Source organism: Dromaius novaehollandiae, chromosome 1 (genome assembly GCF_036370855.1).
Source record: "Dromaius novaehollandiae isolate bDroNov1 chromosome 1, bDroNov1.hap1, whole genome shotgun sequence".
Taxonomy (NCBI): Eukaryota; Metazoa; Chordata; class Aves; order Casuariiformes; family Dromaiidae; genus Dromaius; species Dromaius novaehollandiae.
The window spans coordinates 466,333-485,276 of NC_088098.1; the positions used below are offsets into that span (position 1 = coordinate 466,333).

At 48.0% G+C, this 18,944-nt stretch overlaps 1 protein-coding gene across 2 annotated transcripts in view; it reads left to right on the forward strand.

Annotated features, from left to right (window-relative positions):
* The window catches only part of SHANK3 (SH3 and multiple ankyrin repeat domains 3), a 368,629-nt gene that overhangs the window by 60,634 nt on the left and 289,051 nt on the right, over positions 1-18,944 (forward strand). For both annotated transcript variants that reach the window (XM_064498806.1, XM_064498868.1), the window contains exons 5-8: positions 11,207-11,358; positions 11,705-11,872; positions 12,419-12,535; positions 13,852-13,929. In XM_064498806.1, coding sequence (XP_064354876.1) covers positions 11,207-11,358; positions 11,705-11,872; positions 12,419-12,535; positions 13,852-13,929 — 515 coding nt within the window. The remainder of the gene's footprint in view (positions 1-11,206; positions 11,359-11,704; positions 11,873-12,418; positions 12,536-13,851; positions 13,930-18,944) is intronic.

Genomic DNA, 18,944 nt, shown 5'->3' on the forward strand with positions numbered 1-18,944 from the left:
TTTCTGAAATAGGTTTCTGAAATAGCGAAGCTAGCACACTGGGATGGAGGTCCTCCAAGCGCAGGGCAGTGACAAGCCATTGGGGGAGGTAACCTCTTCAACCGGCACAACTGCAGCTGGAAGAGGATATTTCAGCAAGGCTTGACAGAGTTCCCATATAAAATTGCATTGATATAATTTATAGTATGAATTTTAAAGGCTGCACAAAACTCGTTGTTATTTTAATATGAATAGTTTAAGCTAGTTTAGTTTAAGCTGATTTGGAAGAGGGTTAACAAAATCAGATAAATATTTTTTTTAATTAAAATAAGTATCTTTGGGCTATTTTTATTTAATTTAACAATTTTAGTCAAAGAAATTGAACATCCATACCATGACAGCACATATGGACAGAGCTTTAAATTATAATTCTGTCTACAAAGCTATGCTAGAAAACAAGATTAGAAAGGACACCTGCCTCTCTACCTCCTGGTAAAGATTTTAGGATTATTAATGATGCTTGTTTTGTAGTGCTAATCATTACAAGTAAGTTAACAATGATATATTCAGTTTTAAAAACCCAGCAGTGGTACCTGATGTACAGGTACTGCATCATTATGTGAGCGGACTTCTGTAACTGGAGGCCTCTCTCCCTCTGTCCGATCAGTGTCTGTTGTTGTTGTTGTTGTTCTTATAAGCTCTGGGCATTTTGAGCTGAATGTTAGGGTGTTGGGCATGGCTGGTGAGAAAGAATTATTTTTCTCAGGTTATATATTTTCCTCTGCAAGTTTTCAAACTGGCATTTTTACCATAATATCTGAGGACTTTAGAGGAGTATGTTAAATGATATGACTGACATGTGTCAGTTGTGTTTCCTTTTTGTGCCATCTTGTCCTGGGAGAAAGTAATAGATATATGTGCAAGACAGTGTTTTATTCTATAACGATAAAGTAAAAATTTTACTGTTCTGTGTCCTTCCTGCTCTGTCTTTATGTTAGATAAGCCGAGGGTGCTAGGTGGAAGAATATTTTATCTTGCGGTTTTATATTAAAAGGTGTTGAGTGTCAGCCTGCAACACAGGATGTCTACTAGGATATCTGCTAAAATGAGCGTGTGCAGCGCCCAGGGTTAAGGAAAGGATGAAGCTGTTGGCTGCCAAGCTGCGGAAGACACGTGGCACTTGCAGGACGCAGGAAACCAGAGGACGGAGGGAGCTGCTGGGGTTAAAGGCGGTGACGTCTGGTTGCAGGACACCATCTTCTTGCCAGTTCCTTGGGAAGCAGAGAGAGCAGGCAGGAGAAAGGACAGCATTAAATATTTAATATTCTCTTCCAGAATGCAGAAGACCTTAGAACCAAACCTTGGTGGTTTGAACTTTGATTATAGCAAGTCTAAATTAATCTAAGAATTGGCTTCTGTATCCACAGTTCTGGACAGAACCTGACTAGTTTTATAGGAGCTGGCTTTTTTATTTTGTTTCTCTTAAAGCCTAGTTTTGGTCTGAGGGGAAGCCTTCCTGTTGAAGCACACAGCCTTCAACACGATCGTTGCATGCAAATCTGCCTACGAATCTACCCGGCCTGGGAATTACCCCCTCCGCTTGCGGGACCGAACAAGCCTTCCAGCTGCCAGGGAGAGCTGAAAAAGCAGCCCAGCTTCTCGTGGCAAAGCTCCCGTGGCGTGGTGGCCAGCGAAGCTGCGCTGCTAGAGCAGGAGGTGGGGAGATCCGCGGCAGCGTCTTTCGTGCACAGCTTTTGCCATATTCTGAGGTTAAACCTGGGAAAGCTGCGATTCCTGCACAGAAGACTTCACTCCTGTGGCAGAAGAAGGACTGACTGTGTGCCATGGTCTGGAGATGCAGGTGGAGTTTTGAAAATGCTCTGGTCTCTGGGACAAGGAACAGTGCCGTGAATGTGGTGGTTTTTCTCTGGGGAGCTGGAGGAAGGAGGCCGGCTTTGCCTGCTGCGGAGCCGTGCTGCAGACGTGGTTGCGGACGGGTGGGTGCCAGCAGTTATCTGTCCGTGGGAAGACAGCCCGGAGACCCCGCGAGTGGACAGCTGGGCAGGCGCTGTGTAGCTGAGACAAAACCACTGCTCGATGTACTTGTGTCCTGGCCCGCTAGCAACGGTGGTGCTCGTCTCCTTGCCACTGGATTCGGCAGAAGCTCAGAAGCTGGTCAGCAAGACTTAGGGACAAAGGCTTTGGCCGTGCACGCCTCCCGGGATCGGGAGGGCTCGTCAAAGTGCACAGCAGTCGTTTAGGCCCAAAGCCGAAGGAGGAGGGAATTTCTCTCCCTTTCTGGATGCCAGGTCAGATGTTGATGTGGCCAGTGTTAAATACTGGACTAACAGTACTTTACTTCATGTATATGGAGTAATCCATTTAGCCCATAACAGGATTTCAGCACAACAACCAAAGTGGAAACAGTTACCACAAACAAATCCTCTTCTGGCTCTCCACTTTCTGAAAGGACGATGCCACTAAACTTCTAAAATGTTCCCTATTCAGAAGCTGTCCCTCACTGCACCATCTCTAGGATCCCTACATTTTTCAGGTATCATGTTTTCATTTTTCTGCTTTGGCCTATTTCAGCCTTTCAGGGGCTTTTTGAGCATCCCCCTCCCCAGGTCTTTCTGAAATAGTGCTCCTCCCCACCTTTGCCAGGAGATACCCACCCAGCTCACCAGCCAGGTCTCTCAGATGTGTGAGAGTCCGGCAAAACCTGAAACTAGAGGAGGATGCAAACAGAGAAATAATCTCTTTCCAAAAGGTCTTAGAGTTTCCCATCCAAAAGTGTTTTTTTTTACTGCTCATCTCCAGGTCCTTGTGTGGGCTCTGTAGTCCATGCGAAAAGCAAAGTGTAATGGATAGCCCAGGACTGCACCCAAAGACAAGAATCCCCAGAGTTCACACTTCAGCCAGCTTTATTTGGCGTTCCTCTATTGAATATTGCACGGGTTTCGAAGTGCACTGCTGGGTGACAGGCGAGGAGTTACCTTTTCCGAACAAGTTCCTCAGGCTGCCAAGACTCGTCTTCAGCCCCTAGCAGCCGAGAGGTAGATATCCCTGTCTGCCATGAACCCTCTCGTAGAGGACCCCTCGCCCAGGCTGCAGCCATCTCAGTAAGAACGTGCTGTCTACAGCAGTCACAGTTACCTAAGGACGTCCAAGTGACCTTTGGGGACATGGCCAGTGAAGGACCTGATTTCCTAAACCCTCACACTGAATAATCTCTCTGTACTCTTCAGCAACATGGTTTTAGACTGGGATGTTGTGGCCCTGATGCAAGAATCCATTCAAAAGCCGGGGACCATTTCCATGCCACCAGAGACCTACTCTGTTGGAAATGGCAATTCCCAAGTTGTTCCTTCTTTGCGCACTGTCGCTGTTCCCTCTTTCCTAGGGCAGGTTTGATGTTGCTGTCGAGTTACGGATCTGTCTGCCCAGGCCCCAGGTTGAATGCTGCCTTTATGGTTTTGATCAGGGTCAGCTGGAAGCGGTGCAGGTCAAGTGCTGCAGACAATCAATGGTTATTCATTCCTTCTCAGTCCCTGCTTCCCATCAGATCCTGAGCTCTTCTCCCTCATCTTCTCATGAAAATCAATGGAGGGAGGAAGTGAACCTTTTGCTGTGGTTAGTGTAGAGGTGAAGCTTGTCTGTAATTCAGAGAAATTTCTGTTTCTGCTCCTGAGCTGCATAAACGAACCCTGCTGAGACGATATCTCTCATGCTGCAGAGGCAGCTCATCCACTGGAGCCTCGCTCTTGCCCCAGCAGATCTCCAGTCCAGCGGGGTATCTCCTAAAGAGAGCATTCATTTGGCCAGGGACCTTTGTGTTCCTGAATTAAATGCTGCTCAGTGCATGTTGGCTCTGATTTGTTGCTTAAAGTCTCAGTACACATGGAGAGAGAAACAGCCAGTCTGCTGCCGAGTTGAACTTCCCCTCTCCTAGATACCCTGAAGACCTTTGAGTAAGCCTTTTCTTGGTTGAGAGTGCTTCTACATTGAGTTTTTAACCCAGAGCTTTCAGGGCTATCTATGAATTGCTGGTTACCCAGAGAGAGCTCCAGCTAAGGTTTCAAGAGGAGTCAATGAATGCATTGTGTTTCCAGTGCTTGCTGTTTTAGCCAAGGTAGGAAAAGCTGCAGTGCATAATTTCTATTCTTAATTTCTCTGCTGTCTTTACAAAATCACTGTAGCAAATCTACTGTCTTTTAGCCAGAACAGGATTGCTATTAACAATGCTCTTTCATCCACTGTGTCTCTAGGGATAAGTCCTGTAGGGGTGTTGCAAATAGGCCCTGACACAAGTGCTCCTTTCTGTGAGGTCAGATATTCAGCAGCTTGGGTAATTCCAAACACCATTTTTAATTCCTCTTCCTACAAAAGCATGCAGGGGGGAGGGAGGGGGAAAACTCAAACCCTTGAGGTTTTAGATAGCTAAAGCTTTCTTCTTCAGCCACTCTTGTGGGCGAGAAGGGTTGCCTTCATCCCAGTCTGAAGGCAGTTTAAAACTGTTCTGCTGACCTTCAAGGTGGCATATGCAGTATTGCTATGTCTCAAAGACTCTGCAGTATAGATCCCTGAGAAAACAGATTCATCCTCTTAATTTCTCTGAGTTTTTACTCTTCTTCTCTTTACCTGGGGAAGAAAACATCCATGCAGAAAGTATTCATTGGCTGTTCTGCATGACCCCATTCAACATAGGCAAGTTAATGATCTTATCTGAAATCTGTTGGGTTTTGCAGAAAGAAAAGGTTTCTCCCTTGCTCAGGGCATATTTCATTTAAAGGAGAAAAGTCAAATAGTCCTGTCTGAGGTTTCAGTTCTAAAAGTTCAGAAAAGGGACATGTTTGTATTGTAGATGATATGTAGATTCTGCTGGGTCATCCAAATACTTGCATTTATTCTTAATTTCTGTTTTTAGCGCGTGCATTCTTCCTATTCTCAGGGCACAGATCAGCCACTGTCCAGGACTCTTCATCCATGTTGTCCCCTTTAGGAGGGAGGTGTTTCCCATTTTCTGCCATTAGAATGGCCTGTTTATTTATTTCCTAGGCCAATGTTACGTATACTAGAGACACAGAAAAGCTGGCAATCCAGTTGCACCAGAGTCACCTCGTGCATTGTCTGTCAGGCTGTCACACGTTTGTCCTTTGCTAAATTCTTCTGACTAAGGAAGTTATTTTGTGCTCTGAGTGGTTTATTATGGACATTTTCTGTAGGTGAATTTGACTCTTCCACTTGGAGAAATGTTATTTCTGCAGGGTTAAATCCAGTTAGAGTAGTTTGAATACCAGTTTGAATACCAGTGGCTGCACCATAAGATAACATGCGCTCCGTAGTGCCATCCTCGTGGCAGAGCCAGCAGAAAGACATGGCCATGTCTCAGCTTCTTCAGTGCAAAGTCTGGTATCTTCATTTAAGCTGCTGTTGGAAGTGGTTTTAAGATACACTGAGGCAGCTGCAATGAAGGCAGATGTTCCCTCCCCCTGACTCTGCTGAGGGTGAGAGAGCAGATAAGTGCAATTTCTTAAACTGTCACAGCAAAATTTGCTATAGTTCGTGTTCCAGAGCTCCAGGATTTCTGGGAAGATACTCTAGGACAGATCAGTAGTCTTTAAAATAGACTAAATTTTCAGACTTGTTTCCTGTAGATAAATTTTAAGGATGAAAAACATACTTAAGAAGTTACCGCTATGCTAAAATTAGATTCAAGCCTGAGTAATCGTTTAGGATGGAGAAATGAGAAAGCCAGTTCCCATATCTAACCTAGCGTGGCAGCTGGGGACCAGGGGGAGAATGAGAGGAAGCCACTGCATGCACAGAGAGGTTTTCTTGGACTGTGTGCAGCAGTGTGGACTGCGACCCAAGTACGAGGTGAGGACAAGTAGCAGCAGGAGTAAGTACTGGCGAGACGTACTTACTGTGCATGACAGCGCTTTCTTTACCTTCTGCTTACTGTTATGGAAAAAAACCCTCTGCCCAAGGCGTTTGGAGCTTGCTCCTCGTCTGTTTTGGCTATGCTACACTCCAGGGTCTTTGCCAGCTACGGCATAATGCATTCAAGGTGCAAATGTGCAATTACTTAATTAATAACAAGAATGACTCACCTTTAACATGCAGTATATATTCTGTTACTTTGATTTTTAGAAGCTAAAGTCAAGCTTTGATTCAGCCAGCAGTTGTTTGGCCTAGATGGGAAAACCACTGGATGAAACTCCAGTGCCTTGTGATTTATAGAATTACGGTACTTCTCAGTTTAAAATCTGTTAATCCAGTTACTTCAAACCTTTTGTCAGCAAACTGGTGGCATCTCTTTCAGTTCACTGCAATGTGCAATGCAGATTAATGAAAAATGTTGTGGTTGAATTAAGTGAAATTGGAGTTAAAATGGCATTATGTAATGTTTTCATCTACAACGGAAGAGGCTATCATGAGGTTCAACATATAGGTGTTATTTATCATAGGCAGATGCTTTCTGTCACTACGTACTATATGTCTGCACAGGGGCAGAGTGTAGACAGTAACCCTCCTCTCTAGCAGCTTGCAGCAAAACTTTCATATCAAGGTTGGTATCATCTGTCCTGCAGCTTGAAGACAGATCCACCTGTTTCCTAAATGCTAAAGTTAAATCCTGAAGTTATAACGATTTTTTAAAAAAAATTCTGATAACAGAATGAAGAGATTGTTCCAACATGATCAAGAATAATCTCTGGGGTTTCTCAGCTTCCCTCGCTGCCTGTGCCTCTCCCTGCGAATGCCAGTCCTCATAACACGTAGCAAATGTGACGAACTTTCACAGCTTCTTTCTTCTGCGAGGCTCCAGAATAGCATCCGTATTGCTGTGACACTGCGGTTGCCCTCCCGAGTTGTCTCTTTGCTGCCAGCTTCTGCGGGGGTTGATAACACCTGATGTGGTGTTAAGATGCTTGTGAGTGGTGGGAACATGCCCCAGCACCGGGAATCTCATTCTGGGCTTGGGTGCGGGACCTAAGAAGTTTTATTCCGCAGCACAGCTTTCATGTGATTCATTGCTTTCACAGAAACAACCAACTCAGTGATTGGCAGAATACCTTGTGTATAATTAAAACATTAGAAATGCTTTTCATCCTAAGCTTCTTTCAGCAAAACAAACAGAGAACATAATTACAAGAGAAGAATACGGAGAAAACTTTACTTTGAACAGAGTAGAAGGTACCTGCTGCAAGCTCTTTGGGACTTTTACCTGATCCGCGTTCTAGCTGCCGCAGCTCAGCGCCAGCTCAGCAGCCTCCGACCTCCAGAGACCGCTCGGTTCGGTGCGTTGCTCACCAGTTAGACTTGTGGATTGCAGGGTGCCATGTGCACGAAGAAATCCTCAAAGCAGCTGTTACAGTCCCCAGCTCTTCCTCTCTTTAACCCGCTGACTAAAGGAGAAGTTCCACTAGCGGCTTTTGAGGCCGGGTGGCGTCGCCGGCTCCTTTCGCGGCCTTCGTTCTTCTGACCACCCGTGGTGCTCCAAAGCGCAGCTCTCATCTGCTGGCCGCAATTCACCATGGCGAATTTAGGTTGCAGAATGTCATTTCCCCTCTTCCAAGGAGCAGACTCCTCTGAGCAGCCGCAGTGCTCGGATGGGTGCTGAGTTTGTCACGCAGGTGCTTTTCACGAGAGCAGTTTCACCAGGGCGGCGAGTGTAACACAGTCTACGAGTGTCAGACTTGCACAGTGGAGTTCAGCGATCCAGCAGCCCCAAGGCAAGGAGTCCAAGCTACTGCCCCTTCCTATGTGCATGGATTGGTTTCTTGTGCTGTGCAACATGCAAGGCATTGCCTTGCTAGTTTTCATTTTCTGTTATGCATCTTCACTTCTTAGTTAATTACTTTAAGCGTATATTTGGATATACATAATTCTAAGAGTTAGCAGAGTGTAATCACTAAAATCCTAGATAGTAGGAATGCCTGCGGTCTGTTAAATCATGAATGAATGAGTAGCTGCAGTTCACTCAGTGCATCTTGAAATGCCCCATGTGGACCTTCCTCAGCCTTGAGAATTCAAGAAAATTTGATAGATTTTCAATAGCGTTTGGCATGGAGAGCAGAAGGACATTTGGAGCCTTGTTTTCTGTGTCTTTTGCCTCTTTGAGAAGCTTGGGTCGTTAAAACTGGGGTACTGAGAAAAGACTGCTGATTTTACTGCCTGTGGAAATAGGAGTAGATGCCTGGAGCAGGAGCTGATGGGGAGACTTCGTTTTCCATGCCCCATTCTGAAGTCTGTGGGAGCCTGTGAGTCCTTATAACACTGCCAGGGCCAAATTATGTTGAAATAATTTAAAATAACCGTAAAGGAGGAAGAGAATTTATTATGGTGAAAAGCAGTCACTGAAAGTTACAGCAGTAACAATGGAAATGTAAACAATAGCATTTGGCATGGAGAATAAGTGATGGTCTTTAGAAGATGATGACTTCGTGAGCATCTCCTCTTGGTCCTGCTGCCTCCCCTTTGCCTTCAGCTAGGGGTGGATCTGGCCAAGGAGCTGAGGCATGAGAGCGGGGAGGTGCAAAACAGGCGGTTCTGGTGTGGGTGGAAAGGAGGAGGAAGGCTCTCTGGGGAGGCAGAGCCTTCCCACCGCGCGCTCCTCGTGAGGGCCGGTTCACCTCCCCGCTCCAGCGCGGACTGTGCAGGTCCTGCCCCCAGGTCACCTTCTCGCCGTCTCTCTCGGTGTCCAGTCGGGACCCCCGCTGCCGCCCCACCTCGGGGGGAGCAGGCCGTGTCTGCTTCCACCGCGTCGCTCGGCCTTCCCGAGCTGCAGAAACAACAGCGATGTCTCCGCAGGTGCGGCCGAGGTCTTCCAGGTCCCTCTGCCCACCGCAGCTGCCGTTTTGCAATGCCGGCAGTGCTCCAGGGCGCTCGTGTTCACACGCAGGGCCGTTTCTGCACGTTTTCCTGTGCCGTGTCCGGCACTGCCCTTGCCTGGTGGTGGCATCCAGGGTGAGAAGAGAGATGGACCGTTACTGATAACCCACCACCGGACTCTCATTTTCACAGCAGCTGCTGAGCTAAGGAAATATTTCCACTACTTCTCAAGTGACATTGCTGGTCGTGTGAGCACTGTTGCACTCCCTTGTAACACATATGTCGTTACAATGGTAATTACCTTCTATTTGACTATTTAAAATGCATCCCTTCCTTTCTAGGTATACAGTGATCCGCTGTTTGCCATTAAGCAATATATATATGAATCCATTTTGCTCATTATACCATTGATTGCACTATAAATACACATTTGGGTATTTGAGCTGAGGAAAGGTCCTTAGAAGACCAAGCTGTCACCATCCTCATTTACTGGTGATTTCTCTTATTGGTGAACCAGTCTTTGGTCCTTTTGAATGCAGTTTTCCGTAATCTTCATTTTTAATATCGGTGTCTTGTAACACAAAACCCATAGAGTTTTAGCAAAGCCACAGGACCTGTCTGGCCTCTACCTATTTCATTTAGAAATTTGATTAATGGTAATGCTCTAAAATTAATGTTCATATGCTTTTTATTTATATCTCAAACCATTTTATTTTTCTCATTTTAATAGTTATTTCTACTAAATCAGGAGATTTTAATTTATGTGCAAATTAGGTACCTTTCTAAAAAATACAGAGATATATTTCTAGCTGATTAAATCTTATTTTAGCTAGTGTCTACACTGCTCCGTATATGGTATGAAGGATTTGGACAGAAAGACCTAAAGAGTTGTTAGACCATTCTCAAACACTGAAAAAAGAAGCTATGCTTATCTTTTCTTTTTTTATAACGTTGCACTTTGAAGAAAATAAGTTTACTTAATTATAATCCAAGTGTTCAGAAAAACATCCTGTCTCTTAAGGAAACTTTTCTCATTTTATATCCATGAACATTTTTCTTCCTTTTGGGTGCTATGAGGGGGATCGAAATCAGCCCATGAATAGAAGAGCATGGTCCTTTCATAGCAAAGCTCTCTTAAAACGCAGCAGAGTAGGATGGGAACCACCGTCCCTCGGTGTCGGCACTGCTGGCCTCCACCCAGGGAGGGATGTCTCGTGCCCATCCACGCTAGGGACCAACGTGGGGTGTCTGCAGGTGCAGCTGCGTCCGTTCGACGCCCAGCAGTGAAGGGCGAGCTGCTCTTAGAGGTGGCAAACTCATGAAGGCTGAACTTGGCCAAGAGATGCTCATTGGAAAACTTATGTATTTGAAAGGTGTAAGGTGGTTCCTGATGGAGGTGGCTTTGGCCATCTGGTGCAGAGGGGCCTCCCTGGATCCTCTGAGCTGCGTGCAGCAACAGAAAGCAAGAGATGGGCATGGGGCTCCTGCTTATGCCTGCAAAATCAATGCAGAGCATGGGTTGGAGAGGTGGAGGAGGACTGTAGAAGGGGATTTCTGTCATTCTGCCACTGCCTGCTCAAATTACACCCCTGCCTGGAGCCTGTCCCGACCCATGGAGCAGTGCTGGGAGTCCGAGCTGACTCCTGGCGAGAGATGGGACGGTGGTCCGGTCCACCGGGCGAGTTCGTGTAGGCTCAGCAGGACTCGCTGGAGGTCAGCGAGGTGTTGCAGAGGTGCGCGGGGGGCTCTCCCACTGCAGATGAGTGTTTCGTGTGTGACGTGACATGGCGAGCGCTGGCTGCAGGGAGCTGTGTGCGAAAGGGCTCCGAGACCGGGTCTGCTGATGCTGACTGCTGTGCCAGGGCGCACAACTGTGAAGCTCTTGACGCAGCAGCCCGTGTCCATGCCCTGCTGCACGGGGAAACGGAGTGAGAATACCCGTTTTCTCCCCCTTCGCCTTTTCCCCTTTGTATAACTGCTGTGTCCAGACATTGCCTTTTCTGCGCTGTAAGAGCCAACAACGGCATTTTTGCTGCTTGTTAAGCTGCCAGCCCTTTTTTTCGCCCTCTCCTGTCCTGGGCCGTCATCACGCACCAACAGACACTGAGGGGGAAGTTTCCAGGCAGCTCCCAGACCCGCTACACACCGGGTATTTGGAAAGACCGGCCGGTGTCTGCGGCAGCCAGGCTGGGAGCAAAGTGGAGCTTGGTGTTGCTGTCCCAAGGGAAGCAGGGAGCAGGCAGCACTGCTGCAGCCCAGGCCGGGAGACACGGCCAAGCTCAGAGGCCGGCGCTGTCGCCGCGGCCGGTGATGCTCTGGCGGCCGCGTGGCCGTGGGGATGCCGGTGCGTGCGCGGCGGTCCTCACCCCTGCCCTCTCTCCGTGTGCTGCAGAGTGTCCCCTGACAGCGGCAGCGCAGCTGGAGCACGGCGCGGAGATGATCAAAGTGCTGCGCAACGGGGGAGCCCACCTGGACTTCAGGACGCGGGAGGGAATGACGGCTCTGCACAGGGCTGTCCGGTGCCGCAACCACGCTGCGCTGCTGGTGAGTCCCGGGGGAAGAGCCGTTGCCAGCACTGGCCTGCTGGGAAAACGAGCTCTGCTTCCCGACGGCCCCGGTCCTGAGCTGTGGGGTGCTGCCCATCCTTTCCTGCCTTCCCTCGGCTTCCCCCCTTTCGTTGTGTGCACAGCCTGCACCTCTCTGCTGGGGCCTCCGTCTTCACGGTGCTTCAGGGGGAGCACAGCTCATTAGAAAAGCTTGGTAGTGATAATGGCAGCCTTGGCAAACGAGGTGGCGAGTGCTGCCTCCGCCATGGCCGGGAGCGTCTCCGTTCCCTCCGCTGGTCTCCTGGCCCTTCGCCCCCGAGTCTGAGCCCCCGCTTCCCTTGCAGACGCTGTTGGACCTGGGAGCCTCCCCGGACTACAAGGACAGCCGCGGCCTGACCCCCTTGTACCACAGTGCCATGGTGGGGGGGGATCCCTACTGCTGCGAGCTGCTGCTGCACGACTACGCCAGGCTGGGCTGCGTCGACGAGAACGGCTGGCAGGAGATTCACCAGGTGAGCCGCGGGGGAGGCCGCGGCCCCGGCGCAGCGCTCGCCCCGTTCTGCGCTTTGCAGCAGGGGCCCGTGAAGCTTGTCGGGATGAATGCCTTTCTGCTGGCGGCAGAGGGGCTTGTCCTGTCGCCTTGTATTTCTTTACCAGTTTGGGTGGAACAGAGGTGCCAGGTTTTTCAGAAGATTTGCACATGACGTACCAGCTCCAGCTCTCATCCCAGGCCTAACGTTCAAGCTTTTTTATTCTGGCCTCAGTCAGTTGTTCCTTCCCAGATTATGACTTGTTCATAGAAGTGATTTGTCTGAGATGTATTCACATGTGTATTACTGTAAGGAGCGGCAGTGTGTGTCTTTGAGACATAGCAATACTGCATTTGTGTTAACAGGACTCTCCAGGTACAGCTGTAGCCTGATACAACTTTCCTTGCCTGGGTGAATCCAGCAGAGGCAGGAGGATGTTACAGGGTTTGCCTGAGTTCTCTTGGGTTATAGCCTTCGTGCTCCTTCCTGATTTTCTGTTTCTTTTCTCTCCTTCTGTGTTCTGAGCAGGCATGTCGCTATGGCCATGTTCAGCACCTGGAGCATCTTCTCTTCTACGGAGCTGATATGACTGCACAGAACGCCTCAGGAAACACTGCCCTGCACATCTGTGCTCTCTATAACCAGGTACACCTGTGTGACTGGGGCAGGAGAACAGGAAGACGTAGGGCACTAAACTGTATGAGGTGGGGAGGACCCACACTGGACTGGGGCACTTTCTTATTGCTGTTTCCAACTCCAGACCTAGAAGAGTTCTTCTGAATTGTATCTGTCCTCTTTCCTCGGGTGAGGGTGATTTTGTATGGAGCACTGGTCTCATTTCAGATTTCTCAAGAGCAGGTGACCAGAGGGATGGTTGTTTAATGTATTCCTGTTCCCAAGAGGTTTTTGCTGATTTTCTGGCTAACTCATTCTAATTTTCCCTCTGGTTTCTGTTGCTACTACACACCAGGTGTAGCAAGCCCTCATCACTGTTTGGGAGGGAGCACTTTGCCTGGGTGGAGAGTGCTAATTTGCTCCAGGTGTTTGGGTTTAACTGTAAGAGGGGGCACCTGGCCCAGGAAGGGCTTGTTGAGCACAGCCTGTGGTTTGCACACTGCCCAGGGCAGGGGCAGCTTCCTTCTCACAAGCATCTTACTACCAATCTCTGAATTTTAAAGAAGATTGTATTAGGCAATGCAGGGCACAGTATCTGTTTTATTTTCTGTGTGGTCACTGAGCTCAGTTCAGGAGAAATCAGGGGTGGTGGAAGAGCCATCTCTGATCTTATCTCAGGCCCTGTGCCCAGGGAGCAGAGGTTAGTATCTAAGAATTTCTCTCGTAAGTTGTGTTACTTCCTAGAGACTTTATAAGCTGAATTATGTGGTTTGATTCTAAATGGAATTTGTGGTTTCTGTTCCTGAAGTGAAAAACTGAATGCTATTATGCTTTGCAGTAGGCATCGATACATGTATGCTGATTTGTGGCTTATATGATAGATGTGTTTTTCTGCACACCAAGGACTCTTATGTGGAAAGGACAATTTTTTTGTGGGGTGGATTGGCAGAGAGGAATTAAATACTACAGTGTCCTGTAAGCATGTGGAAAGACTAGCATTTAGAAGCACAGAGCATTCAAAACAAAAGCGATAGAAGGCTTCAGTAAATAGCAATAAAACCATGCGGCAATGCGTGTGGCCACTGGGCCCTGTAGCTGTGCTGCTTGTGTGGGGTTAGGGCATGGCCAGGGAGCAGGAGCCACAAAGCAGCACACAGGCAGATGGACCTGGTCAGCTTGGTGACCAAGGGACCACCACTTAAAAGGGGCTGAACATCCTTACACATTCCTTTCTTTTGCCAAAGGAAGCTTTCTGAGCATAATGAAACCACATAGTTTACTTTGTTGTCGCCAGTCTGCAATGCTAATTGGTTTCTTCTTTTTTCCCCTCTTGCTTGCTTTCCTAGGAGAGCTGTGCTCGGGTTCTCCTCTTCCGCGGGGCGAGCAAAGAGATCCGCAACTACAACAGCCAGACTGCGTTCCAGGTGAGGCAGAGAGCTCCGGGCTCCTTCCCCTGCGCTCGGCTCCTCTCGCCGAGCTCTTCGTACGTAGATCGTACAGCACGTGCCCCCAAACGAGGGCAGCATCTGCAATGTGTCCTAGGCACATGTGTGATAAAACTTACTGGAACAAAACCACTGATTCAGGATGTCTGTTCTGACGTTGCCTTAGTTGCTGGAGCAGGAGGGAGGAAAGAGAACATGTTGTACGCGTGGAAGGGACTGTGACGATGATATCGCGTGAAGAGAGGCTGAAAGAGCTTGGCTTATCTTGTCATGTGTAATGGGGGTTGAAAGGAGAAACTATTAATGTCTATAAACATTTTGGGATAAATGTCAGAGAGGGAACAGAATCATTAGAAACAAGTTTTGCCACAAAAATGAATGCATCTAAACTTGCCATTAGTAAAGTTAAGAGACCTGTAGCCAGAAGAGGAGTGAAACTCTGCAATAGCTTTCAAGTAAATGCTCTGGGGAACATAAGCAGAGGGGAGGAAGCTCAGTCATTTTACAGTGCAGCTTCTTCCATAAATTCATCAAGTTATGGAAAGTGACTGTCTGCAAATACCGTAGGCTGCAATCTGTGATGCAGGAGGTTGCTTCCCATCCACAGTCTGCTTTGCTCTTCTTTGTGAAAGTTTTTGATCTTGAAATAGCCAATGTCTGTGCTCTCATTGAAACACAGTCACTTGCCTGAGGACCTTTCAGAAATGTTTTGAATCAATGTCCAGCTAATACTAATCTTCAGGTATCCCTTGAGAGCAGAGTGTGCCTGCCAGTGTCTTACTCAAATACCAGCTGAGGTGCCTGCAGACGAGCTCCCAAACCATTTGCCTTCTAGAAAGTCTTTTCCTTGCTTCTTTCTCCATGTCATTTATAGATGTTTGAGGCTGTAGAGTCTCAAGTATGACCACAATGATGTTGTATAATCCCTACAAACATCATGAGTGATCCCTGTGAGAAGCCTTGTTGCACATGCAATCACTCTTGTTAGACATGCGGATCCGCACTTGTCACTAGAACAGCAGTTTGTCCTGGATGGGAACTGGTAGGGAATTGCTGAGCAGATGTTCTGCACGTGCTGGAAACCTGCCACGTTGTGGCTGTGCTGGGCCTGCTTAAATTTCATTTAAATTTTAAGTAAGCGTATGTTTTAATGTGAATTAAGCTTACAGTCATAAAAAGTGTACATATAACTTGCATGTGTAATTAACATGCTTGTATGTACAAATCATGCATCTGTGTGGAGATATCAGTTAATTAAATATTTCTGTGTTCAGGTGTAAGGAACTAAAAATGTTTATGTAGTTTCAGGAAATGAATATATAGCTTATTTTCTTAATCTGTTTAGAACCAATTTCTTTAATAAAACTGCGACCATGTTACTTACATGTTGGTTTGGATGCTGAAAGAAAAAAAGGTCCTGAAGGTCAAACTGAGTGTTTCTTATAGGCAGCCCAATATTTTGTCAGATATGGGAACTTTAACCTAGGTTTACACCGTGGTGGGACACCAATAGCAGAGTGAATGTGACTGAGTTTAAGTGTCTCCCGTGCAGATCCCTGCACTGTATCCTGTTGCCTGGTGCCCTGTAATAGCTGATGGAGGCAGGAGTGTCATTTACGGGGCGAAGTGCAGGTGTTTGGTGTTTGGAGGAGGGGAGTCTCGCCCGTACCTGCCCTGGCAGCCCGAGGTGCCTGGCTCCAGCGGGTGCTGCATGCACAGGACCAGAGGATCGCCGCTCCGGGCAGCTTTGCTCTTAGCGGCTGGTGTCATTGCTGTTCCTTGCTGATGCACAGCACGTGCTAGGAGGTGCGTCGGCTCAGCCCGACAGCCCTTCACGAGGGGCATCATCCCGTGGGAGGCTCTTCTCTGTGAAGTCCACCTTCGCCTAGACGTTTCTCTGCCTGCTCCATTTTATGTACCACCCTGGGAGACAGGTCATGAAAGAGCTTGTGTGATGGAGGAGGGAAGGTCTGCCGTGCTCGGAGATACTGCTGCTCTTCGGGGAGCTTTGCTCTGGGAAATCTCTCTGCTTTAACCTAAAAATATTCAGTTCCAGAAAGGGGCATCTTCCAGGAAATGGCTGCTTCCTCTACGAATGAATTGAACTTTGGGAATCCAGAGATGGACAAAGGGGAACTTCTTGTTTGGCATTTGCAGGACGTGGGGTGGCTGTGAAGGAGCGGTGGTATAGCGGGTGGTGAAGAAATGACTTCTGCTCTGATTTTGCTCGTGTCCTGCAGAGTCCTAGCGAGTGCTAATGAGGAGAAAGTGTTTCTCTTTTCCTTTCTGAAGTAGTGTGACTAATTGGAAGTTTCTGTTCCAGAAAATGAAAACTGTGCTTTGTAATCCAATCATGTTGTTTATTGACATAAGTAGAACCCGATCCAAACCAGAATTTGATATTAGTGCTACGTGCGCCTATCAGTTCCCAGCTTTCAAACAGAAACTGTGTGGCTCCATGCTTAGGCTGTTTGCTCAGTATTTCAGCATGTCAGTAAGTCACCCACTGCTGTGAAGTCTGGCGCTTCCTCATGTATCGTCTTCGTGTGGTTTTGGTAATGGGATGCCGCATTTCTGCAGCGGAGTTTCCGCATGGCAGGGGAAACCCGAGTCTGCGCGAGGGCGCACGCGTGCTGCCCAGAGCAGTCCTCCTGGGGCCCAGAGACCATATAAATACCTCTCTTTTTGTGTGGCTATTTAGTCAGATTGCTGCACATAGCTGCTGTTAATTTGATTGTTACTGTTAATCAGATAGCTTGGTGTCAGTGGCCTGAGATGACTCGAGATAGCATTGAGTAATTTAGAGAGTTTAGAAGTTGTAATCTGCTTGGTTATCTTCCTTGAGGCAAATTAGCTGGGGGGGTGGGTGGTGTGCCACCTCTCTGTGTGTGGGTCGTTAAGCTGTTCCAGCTGCTCGCTGGCCTAACACAACGCTGGTGGAGCACGGTGCTCGGTCCGTATGGGGGTACGGGAGCGCTGAGCGCGTTATCCCCTCCGTGTGCCTAACGGCAGGTTCCAGGAAGGAGTGTGAGAACACTTCCCAGCTTCTGGCAATCTGCAGCTTACTAATTTCCTGACCCAGTGTTTGTACTCACATCTCTGTCTTTATTTGCTCTTAGCTTGCATTTCTGCTATAAACTAAGAGAGTCCCCTGTGTAGATGCAGTCCTTCCCAAAGCTCCACAGCCTCATCCAAACACTTTCTTCTCCCTGAAGGATGGAGACATCATTTTTCAGGTAGGATATTGCATACCCAAAATATACTGGATGAAAAGAAAGCTTCTTCCTTCCCCCCCCCTTCCAGCTGCTTTAGCAGTATGTGTAGTGGAGGATCAGAAGCGAAGTGCTGCCTGGGCATTAGCTTTCCAGTAGCATAGCGCTTTGAAGGGTGAAATGAGTCTTAAGGGCCTTCTGTCTTCCTGTGCAGTGTTCATGGCTCAGAAACAGCACAGAGTCCATCGTACCAGCAAGCAGGGCAGGACAGGCGCTCATCTCAAGCCTGGGCTGTGAAAATGGGCAGCTGCAGTTGTGCATGTGTTGTACCACCATCATATTTAAACAGTGCAGGGATAACCCAGCAGAGGACTGGAACAAGCAGACAGATGTACTGGGCAGGTAGTCGTACAAACACGGTGAATGCTTGCTGAATCACTCAGCGACATCCTTCCCCATTCCCTGGCAGGGTTACGATTTGGACAAAATGCCACACTGTCAGCGTGGCTCTAGGGCTCTCAGGGGCAGAAGTCTTCTCCAGGCTCATTCCTGCTTTTCTGTCCTCTGCCTCTCCCCTTGCAATTCTCTGATCTCTGAAGTCACCAGGAACATTTGACAGATCAGAGCTGATGCCGTTGTAACACACCAGTGTGGCTTTCCCAGTTGGGGAACGCAGATCCAGTGTCTAGTCCTTCCTCTGCCTGACCATCCACGTGTGAGCCGCTGTGGGCATGCATGCCCATCATGTCAGACCAATGAGCACTTTCATGGGCACGCCCTGCTGTCCCTCGTTCTCATTGACTGCTTATATAAAGCAGGAGATACGTGGGACCATTCCATTTTCTCTTCATTGTCTTGTTGAAATCGTATGCTCTGCTGCTGCAGGCTTGTAGCCGTGTAACGAGTTGTTTTCTGTCTCTTTCTTTTGTGTGTCAGCTTGTTCTTCTAAGTTTCTGTGACTTATGATGGCTGAGTATCATCCTCCACACCGTCACTCACTTGGGGAAGATCTCATTCCTGGAAAGAGTTTCTTTTACCGTTCTGCTTGGCTTGGTGCAAAAGGGGCTGAGAGCGAGATCAGTGAAATCTTCTGCATGAGAAGGTCATGAAAACCCCATCAGACCCCATGTCTGCCAAGGCAGGCATCAGGGACCTCCAGCCATAGATGCTCTTCTCAGAAGCTTGTCACAGGAAGGTGCCACTTTGTCTTGCTTTTGCTTCCTCAGTTTGCAAAGGTCTGGTCCTTGCTGACTCATCAAAGTAGCTCAGAAGTTGCCAAATGGGCCACCATTGCCATGACTACATCTTGGCTCTAATTTGTGCAGTGAAGGCCAAAGGCTCACCCCATATCACCTTGCTTGACTCTTACTCCACCTTTGACCTGTCTTGTTGCAGTTTCATTGTGCAGCAGTTGAAGTGCTACTTCCTCACTATGAGCTTGAGCTCTCATCAGAGTTTGCCATCCTCTGATTTCCTTTCCCCTGATGCTAGGTCACCTTTCTGAGGCTTGTGTGTTCTCCAGAATATCCCTTCAGGCCACTTTGGATGCACTGGATACTGCCTCTTCTGTAAGAAGGCCTTCGTAACCTTCCACCTGATAATTATTCTCTCTTCTGATGAAGTTCTGCCCCCCCCCCCCCCGACTGAGGTTTATCCTAAAATCAGTGGGCACCTCTTCCTCTGTCCTGAGAAATATGACAGGTATGTTTCTATTTTTTTCAAGGTCAGAGGCCTCCAGATTTCCCTGTGACCCAATGACCTCTGGAAGCTAGGCATGTGTCA